The sequence below is a fragment of the Solanum stenotomum genome, unplaced genomic scaffold, assembly GCF_019186545.1.
Source record: "Solanum stenotomum isolate F172 unplaced genomic scaffold, ASM1918654v1 scaffold30897, whole genome shotgun sequence".
Classification (NCBI taxonomy): domain Eukaryota; kingdom Viridiplantae; phylum Streptophyta; class Magnoliopsida; order Solanales; family Solanaceae; genus Solanum; species Solanum stenotomum.
In genome coordinates, this window is record NW_026031186.1 from 6860 (window position 1) to 16437 (window position 9578).

General features: G+C 35.3%; 1 protein-coding gene and 1 pseudogene across 1 annotated transcript; one reads left to right on the forward strand and one right to left on the reverse strand.

The window, feature by feature from the left end:
* The first annotated feature begins 631 nt into the window (after positions 1–631).
* LOC125851955 (pre-mRNA-splicing factor ATP-dependent RNA helicase DEAH1-like) lies at positions 632–4414 on the forward strand (annotated as a pseudogene).
* Positions 4415–5025: 611 nt separating this feature from the next.
* Positions 5026–8005, reverse strand: LOC125851956 (putative late blight resistance protein homolog R1B-17). Its single transcript, XM_049531694.1, has 3 exons — positions 7810–8005; positions 5256–7715; positions 5026–5125 (listed from the first exon to the last, which is right to left on the reverse strand). Exons 1-2 carry the CDS (start codon positions 7954–7956, stop codon positions 5256–5258), a joined length of 2607 nt encoding a protein of 868 aa, XP_049387651.1. The 5' UTR covers positions 7957–8005; the 3' UTR covers positions 5026–5125.
* Positions 8006–9578: the final 1573 nt, after the last annotated feature.

Here is a 9578-nt window from a genome sequence, read left to right on the forward strand (position 1 = left end):
AATCAGGCCATACGTAGTTCGCTACATACAAAGAAATGGAGAAATGAAAAAAAAATCTAATAAAGTGACCGAAGCCGATATAGGCCGCCTACGTATCCCACCAAGGGTATCAGGCCAAGCGTAGTTCATATTACATAGAAAAGAAAATTTTGCAAAACCTACTAAAGGACCAAATCCGATGTGGATTTCCTACGTATCCCGCCATGGGAATCAGGTCAAGACGTAGTTTCCAATACATGACAAAAAGATTACAAGAAAATGAAATAGANGATCAACTAATTGTGACATTAAGATTATTAAATGACAGATGTCAGTAGATTAAAGACCCACTGGACAAACTGGATACTCATTGTACTGGAGGGGAGCCTAGTCCCTTTTATTGCTTTGTGCTTTGTGAAATGCTATTATATATGCAAAATATACTCCTACGGTAACAATAGTGGGCCCACACATGACATCCACCACTATTTACAACATAACACATATTTTGGAGAACTTTTTCTCATTCCCACTCACATTAAAATTAGGAGAAAAAAAAAGGAGTCACACCGGAATTGCCTATTGTCAATATAAGTCTCGCCAAATGCATGCCTTGCCATTCAAGTAAAATCAAATTATTTTGCCGTTTTCTGATCACAAAGTTGCAACAATGGAGAAATCGAGCCCAACGCTCGAGCGCAGAAAGAGGAAGACGGCCTATGAAGACGAAGACGAAGATGTTAAGTTGAAGGGAAAGCGTACTGAACAAGTTGAAAATTTAAGGACGAAGATGTTAAGTTGAAGGGAAAGCGTACTGAACAAGTTGAAAATTTAAGGCAAGTTTCAAGGAAGAAGTATTTGAAGAATAGAGAACAGAAGAAATTAAAGAAACTCAGAGATGATATAGAAGATGAAAAATTTTTGTTTGAGAAAATCGAAAAATTGAGCGAACCAGAAAAACGTGAAAATTCATACAAGCAAAAAATTGTTGAATTGGTTAGTAAGGAGCAGCAATGCGACGACGCCGGTGAGGAACGTGAGATTCATCCACAGCAAGCTTGGGAGGAAAATCAAATCAACAATGTGAAACTTAATTTTGGATCTAAAGACAGAAAACAGAAGGATTATCAATTTGTGTTTGAAGATCAAATTGAATTCATCAAATCAACTATAATTGATTCAGATTCAGATGTTGATGTTGATAGTGAGAAGCTGCAATGTACCAGAAATTCGAAACTTAACAAGGATAGGAAGGCACAATTTATCCCTACAAGGATGCTTTGCTCCAAGCTGTTCATGATCATCAAGTTCTTATTATAGTTGGAGAAACAGGCTCGGGGAAGACAAGGCAAATACCTCAATATCTTCATGAGGCGGGTTATACTAGAAGCGGTGGGAGGATCGTTGTACTCAGCCTCCTAGAGTTGCTGCAATGAGGGTTGCTGCGCGTGTTTCACATGAAATGAGTGTGAAAAATAAAGATGATATTTTGGAACTACAAAAATCCTAGATTTTTCTAGAATAATCTAGTGTAGTAGCTTGGATAAGTATCTTGTAGAAATATCTAGATAATCTAGAGTAGAAGATAATGATACTAGATTTTTCTTGTAGATGTTCTAAAGAAATTATATATTTATAGAGAATCATAGAATAGTCTAGATTTTGTAGTATCTAGAACCATCCATAGGTTGTATAAATATGGGATGGTATTGTACATTTGTAACCTACCCAAGAATAACCCAATCAAGAGTCTTCTTCCATAAATAAACAAGTTCTCCTTTCTAGTTTCCTCTTCTTTAGTTGAATCTTCCAATCTTAGTTAACGATCTTGGGCTAGTAGAAGGTTTTCCGATTATACTTTTCTTCTGCTATTCTCTACATGGTATCAGAGCCATAGCCGTAGATTGGCTTGTTGGTGTTATTTCAAGATCAAGTTGGTGGTAGATTCAACTAGTTTGTGTAGTTGAATTTTAGCGGTTGTGTTAATGGACTGGGAATGGAGTTGTTGAATCAGTCCAATTACAAGGTATAAAAGACATTATGGAATCATACCTTGTGGGAGAGGATTGGTGGGATGTTTATTAATGGAAATGAAGCAAGTCCTCCTGCTGACGGACAGGAAAATAGCAGTGCGTCCAAGAAGAGGAAGCAGATTAATGCGAAAGCGGAGTTCATTCTGAAGAGGATAATCTCCTCTGAATTATTCGATCATATTATAAAGTGTGAATCAGCTCATGAAATATGGAGGACCCTCGATCAATTGTTCAACAAGAAGAATGAAGCATGGCTGCAGATATTGGAGAATGAATTGGCTAACATCACTCAAGGTAATCTTTCTATCTCAGAGTATTTTTTAAAGATTAAGAACTTATGTTCTGAGATATGTTTATTGAATCTGGAGGAGGCTATTTCTAATGCACGAATGAGAAGAATTGTCATTCATGGGTTGAAACCTGAATATATTCCATTGTGACGTCGATTCAAGGATGGGCTCAACAACTAACCTTGAAGGAATTTGAAAATTTGTTGTCGTCACAAGAATTACTAGCCAAACAGTTGGCTAGTGTGTTTGTCAAAGATGGAGAAGGAGATGCTCTTGTAGCCGACAAGAGAAACTTCAAAGAAAAATCAAGAGATATGTCGCACTCTCGATTCTCAGGTGATTCAAGCTCGCCAGGAAAGAAGGAAGAGTCTTCTAACTATTATGGTAAAAAGCCTCCCAGATGCTATTGATGTGGTAATGTAGCACACATAAAAAGATATTGCCAAGCCAATGAGAGTAATATGGCTTAAAAGGTTGCTGAATAAGAAGAAGAGTGGGGAAAGTGTTTAGTAGTTGAGGCTCGAGCATTGGATGCTATGGTTTCTATCAACTTTGAAAGAGATTGGATCGAGGATTCAGAATATAATGCAGTTGACCACGTGGAGAAGCAAGACACTGACGTCATCTATATGAAGCAAGAAACTCTTGAAGAAGTTCATACTGGTGATATGGTAGCTTCTATCGAAGAAATCGAGGAAGTAAATTCTAAACAAGCAGTGCCTGGAGCTATATATGCCGATGGTGACCTTTGTGGAGAAAGTATTGAGAAAGATGTATGGGAAGTTGAAGTCTTTGATCAATTGTCAGCCATATCGAGGCCAATCATTGGCTTAGATCAAATATTGGAAGCAAATGGAGAAAATGTTGATCAAATAGATGGAGAAGCCGACCTTGAAGGCCAAATTTCAGGCGAAGCGATAGACGATATATCTTTCAAAAGCTGTAAAATTGATAAGCATGTAATTGAAGAGCTCGAAAGGAAATCTAATGGTGTATCCTACCATGGTGCCGAGGCTTCAATTCAGAAGAAATAGATGACAATATCATCACCGACCGAGATGAAGAGGCTAATAATAATGAAATTTCTCAATATTATGGAGTTGCATCGGATGAAGCATGTCTTAAAATTTTGAGCATCGGAGTTCCAAACTTGTCCATCTTAAATGTATCTCCAGATAGTACGCAGGGAAGCTAAATTTAAGGGGGAGTTTGAGAACTCAACAAGGAGATAATCTACATGGATCAACTGACAGTAAAAATCTTTATCATTTGGTGAAGGAAGAAGAGTTCGGAAGAAACTGTTGAGATTTTCACCAAGACGTGGCTCAAAGCTTCATTTGAGCTCTTCCACGACAAGTGTGGGGTAGTTTCCAAAATATCACTTTAAGGGGGAGTGTGAAAAATAAAGACGATTTTTTGGAACTACAAAAATCCTAGATTTTTAGGAAAGTTTCTAGAATAAACTAGTGTAATCACTTGGATATGTATCTTGTAGAAATATCTAGATAATCTAGAGTAGAAGATAATGCTACTAGATTTTTCTTGTAGATGTTCTAGAGAAATTAGATATTTGTAAAGAATCATCGAATAGTCTAGATTTTGTAGTATCTAGAACCATCCATAGGTTAGTATAAATATGGGATGGTATTATACATTTGTAACCTACCCAAGAACAACCCAATCAAGAGTCTTCTTCCATAAACAAGTTCTCCTTTCTAGCTTTTCGATCTTAGTTAACGATCTTGGGCTAGCAGAAGTTATTTCAATTATACTTTTCTTCAGCTATTCTCTACAATGAGGGCTAAACTTGGTCATGAAGTTGGTTATTCTCCATTTCGAGGATTGTACTTATTAGAAAATTGTTCTGAAGTATATGACTGACGGAATGTTGCTAAGAGAGTTCCTTACCGAGCCTGATTTAGCAAGCTATAGTGTTATAATGATTGATGAGGCTCACGACAGAGCATTGTCAACGGATATCCTGTTGGGTTGATAAAAGATGTAGCTCGTGCTCGACCACATCTCAAGTTACTTATATCTAGCGTCAGTGATTATTTTGATTGTGCTCCGATTTTTAAAAGTACAGGACCAACCATTCAAAGGTGGATCTAAAGAAGGCGAGGGTGTTCACCCGAATTGTGATATGAATGGTGAGAATAATAATTAAAAATCGTGTAAAATAGCACGACTAGGAAGAAATTATTTTAAAAAAATTTGATAGTCATGGATTTGCTCACGATTAAAGTAAATGACAGTTTGAGTGAGCCGTCAATGTAAGTTGTTTATCATTGGAAATCCAGTGGTTTGTCTGTGTTGGTTAATTGCCAAATTTGTTGTCCCTTTTAGCTTCAAAATGGCTCTTTCGGCTCCAAACTTATTATAATAACCTTTGCAGTAATAGCGAGAATATTGATATATAGTTTACATATCCATACATAAAAATATTGATGGCCCATACATAAAAATATTGATGGCCCTCTCAATCAATTCCTGTATTTTACATATCCATACAATTGAGTCCGTCACAACTTCTCACCACAATGGTGCAAATGAAGTATCCAAAATGTTCAAATATTCTGGGAATCTAACTATTACAAGCTCCAATACAACACTCGAACTAATAGAGAACTCTCTTGCAATTCAAGGGGACTGGAGAAGGATCCACATTAGATCCCAACTAGTATAAATGATATGAAAGATCTCCTTCCAATGCAAATCTGATTACGAAGAAGAAGAAAAAATTCAAGCATAAACTCTCAAGAACACCTTTTAGGATCAAAGATTCAAAATGCTATCTGGAAGCGTAAGTTAACTCTCCTGTTACTGCATTAAAATCAAATGAAAGAATTCTACATTAGCATTTCATTAATCCATAATGACTCAACTTTAATTTCAATAGAAATGGAAGTTTATGTATTTCGGATAATACTCAAAGATGGAAATTTTAACATACCTAAGTAATTTGAACTTTAAGCTCATAATTTCCCAAGCTTTCTTGCTCTTCTTGAATTTTTTTTGCACTAATCTCTACACCAGAGCCATTCTTCTCTCCGTAACAGTGTATTTGGATCAATTTTAGTGTCATTATTTCTCCAATACTCTCAGGAATCTCTTCCAATTCATTCAACCCATACAGTAATAGTTTCTCAAGCATTGGAAAATTATTACTACCTGCTTCCCACCTTACCAGCCATCCAGATTTAATTTGTAGATATTTTAATTTGTTAAACACAACATCTTCGTCTAGTTTCCAATCTGTTCCATGGAATGCATTATCCGCTTTGAGCACCTCAAGGTTTGGTAAATTTGCCAACAAATTCATAACATCCCATGGTAATCTAGTAAGTGATAATGTCAACTTTTTGAGATTAAGAGGGAAATTATACCCGGAGAAAATCATCACGTCAAAGGTCTCCGGATCTGTGTATAGGAAACCGAGCTTTATGTGTAGCGTCTCCAGCTCCTCGAGAAGAATTAGAGCATAAAGAAAATCATGCCAGTAAGGATTATCATAACTGTGCAAAATCTTTAGCTTTTTTAGATTGGGAGTTCTTCTTATGATTTCGGAAACAAAAGAGGAGTTATGGAGATGAAGTGTTTGTAAGTTATTGAGAAACAAAGGTTGTTCTAATTCAAGAGGATCAGATATATATAATGTCATATGATTTTCTACCAGAAGAGGATTACATATATATAGTGGCCATCTAATATCCAAATGTCTTATCTCTGTCATTCTCCAGATATCCAGTGGCTGTTTCAGAGTCGTCGGTTCAAGAGTTACAAGAATTATGGTTTCTAGATTTCTCAATTTAGCTAGTGAAAGAGCTTTGTTAATATTTGCAGCAACATACCTCAAATGTACAAGCTGAGGTATTACACAACAGAAATCTTTCTTGACTGATAATACGTCTAACACCTTAAGCAACTTGAACTGTGAAACAATGGAACTTGTTTGCCTTTTAAAATAATTATCTTTTGTTGTAATAAAGGTGCGGGTTATACTTGTAATACCACTGCTATGCCTTGTAGGATAAAATCTCGGATGTAGAAGTTTAGATGGAACGATCACTCGCCGTTGCTCATATATGCCTTCTGAGGACATGAGAACATTCTCATTCATGAAATGCACAACATTTTCAGTATGAGCTTCTCTTAGGCATAGTTGGCGAAGAAGATCGTGAATTTTGCAAGTTTTCATCCTTCCATTAGCCCTTTGTTTACCAGCCAAAATTAGACTTCTATCAATTAACTCTTCGAGATACCCCTCTGCCACAACTTCTAACCTTTTATTGCTTCTTGCCTTTACGAATTGCTCGGCAATCCATAACCTGATCAACTTGGAAACGTTAATCTCCATGTCTTCTGGAAAGCCTCCAACATACAGAAAACAAGACCTCAAATATTGGGGCAAGTAACTGTAGCTGAAAGAAAGAATTGATTGGCACTGTTCGGATACCGTACCAAGGAATGAGTTCAAATTTTCCTCAACCTTCTTCCAATTATCTTGTGTCTGGTCCATTTTTCCAAGAAGTCCAGCAACAACGACAACCGAGAGAGCTAATCCTCGACACTGTTTTACAATATGCTTCCCTGTTTCTTTTAATATAGTAGGACATGGATCTTTTTTGAATAATTTTTCAGTGAATAGATTCCAGCTATCTTCTAGACTTAGAAAAGACTTACTATGAGGCGGAGAATCAGGACAACTGACATAATTAGCAACATACTTGAGCCGAGTGGTTAATAGAATTCGGCTTCTATTGTCATCATTTGGAAATATTCTTTGCATTTGGTCCCATGCCTCAGTACTCCAAATATCATCTATGACAATTAGAAATCTCCTACACTTAAGACCTCTATACACTGTCTCCATTAGTTGATCATTACTCATTTCCTGATTGCTTCCAGTAATTGAAGAGACAATTTTAAGAAGCATTTGTCTCTCATTGTATTCTTCAGAGATAGTGAACCATGCATGTTTATCAAATCGAGAACGAATAAATGAATCATCATAAAGTTTTCTGACAAGAGTTGTCTTACCTATACCGCCCATACCAAAAATTGGTATGACAGTTAACTCGTATGTTTGGGAAATGAGGCGATCATGTATGGTGTTGAAGTCATGCTCCATCCCAATTATGGTATTTTCCTCAACTGTACTTTTGTCTGGTGAGGAGGGAGTTGTTGCTAATTCTGCAGATTTGCTTCCATGCTTGTTAACATCGATCACCATCACCATCACCTCTTTGTTGAGAAAATAAACTTGTTCTTCAACTTTCAACAAATCTTCATAAAAGAATCTACAAGCCTTTTGCCGCTTGTCCTCATGATCTGTTAGAAGGATGTTTCTTAGACTTGAATCAACTCTATCTTCCGCTTTGTATACTACATTCCTGATTCTTTTTTCTACAACCTTGGAATTGAAACTCGATAAATTAATTATTGTTATAAAAAAAAATATAACACCAGTAAGATTTAGATAACTATACTAGTGATCAATTACATACCTTAAGAGTTTCAATATCCTTTGCAGTATCGTCAAGGAAATCTTGCAGAGCAGAAAGATTTTGATAGAGAGATTCGACATGTTGTTGTGTACAACATTGACAAACCAAAGATTGATTAGGTTTGAAGAATTGTTTCAATGTATACATAAGTGAAGAAAGAGCAGCATAAGCCAGTTTCTCTTTGTTTGCTGGAATAACTAAAAGATAGAACCTTGCAGATTTAATCTCTCTGCTTTGTTCTTATTAGGCTAAGTGGTTACTTTTTCTAAATGGGGAACAAAGGTGTAGTGTACTTATTACCTTTATCATTTGTTTAATTAAAAGAGATAGATGTATGAGAACACAATCCAATACACTTTACATTAAAAACAAGAAAATCAAATTGCTCAATGGAGGTATTTCTTTTCTATTTTAAAATTGTTAGTGCACTCACTTTTTATCCTTTGGTTGCCTTTTGTTCTGTTTTTATAGGATGGTGCCTATTTCATCCTTAGAAGGAGCTGTTCTAATGTTCTTTCTCTTGTATGAACTTATCGTTAATACACAAATCGAGGTCCGCCATAACCTCTCACCACAATGGCGGAAAAAGAAAAAGAATACTCAAAGTTTTAACGGAAAATGGCCTAAAATACTCCTCAACTATGTGAATTGGTACAATATTATACTTCATCTACCTATTGGGCCTAAAATGCCCCTGACATAAACCTTTTGGCTCTTTTTTGCCCTTATCTTTAATGGTCTAAATGATAACCTCAATTAACAAATTCATTAATGACGTGTCACTATCCAATTGGCTGCCCTAACAATTAATTAAACTAATTTAAAAAATCACAAAATACCCATCCACTCCACCCAAAAGCCCCACCCGTTGAAAATGGACATTTTCTTCTTTCTTTCTTTGGGATAGTCATCATCAAACTGATCAGCTTTATTTTTCGGGGGTGCGGAATTGGTAGTTGATGAATTCATATTGTTGGTAGTGTGGTAGGTGGTAGTGTGGTAGGTGAGGAATTTATTTTAAAGATTTTATTATAATATTCTTTTTTCATGGTAAAATATAATAATACTTATTGTAATATTCTTTTGATAGTTGTTTTAATCTGAATATTTCTTCAATATTATTTGTGATGTATTCTATGGATACATAGTAAGAATAGTAAGAAATACAAGATATTAAGGCTAAAAATCCAATTAAATATGTACATTTAGGAAAAACAGAAATACTAATAAAAGCTTGTTTTAGAGAAGGAATAGATACACCCATAGAAATATACTTNTTTCATCATGCATGTATGTAGTCATGTTCGTTGTTATGCAGGTTTTTTATTTTCAGTTATTCCTTCATATCATATTCATAATCGATTAAATTCATATTAGATTATTATGAACTAGATTATCTGTTTATCATGTTCTCCTGTCATTAATAGCATCGTACTTTAGTGGATACTTCCTTCTTATCAATGCCTCAACTTTGTTTACTCCCTTAAACGGCTTTTCTTGCCTACCGGTTTCAACATTAGGATGACACAGTATAGAAGTTTTCTCCCTGTTTCCAGTGTGCTAATAAACTAGAAATCATGATTCAAATAATTCTAATACATAATAACTAACATAAATTTATTCAATCATATATATGATATTCAGGAATATATGAAATTAGTTCTGCATATTTATTGAACAATGTACCTTTGCCTCTTGTTTATCCATGATATCTGAAGTTTATTCCATTATCTATTAAATATGAATAGCTTAAGTATTAAATATTTGAG

Coding starts and splice junctions, on each gene's coding strand:
- LOC125851956 (XM_049531694.1), bottom strand. CDS start 7,956: ATGTATACATTGAAACAATTCTTCAAACCTAATCAATCTTTGGTTTGT. Junction 7,716..7,809: donor AGGATATTGAAACTCTTAAG/GTATGTAATTGA, acceptor TTCAATTCCAAG/GTTGTAGAAAAAAGAATCAG.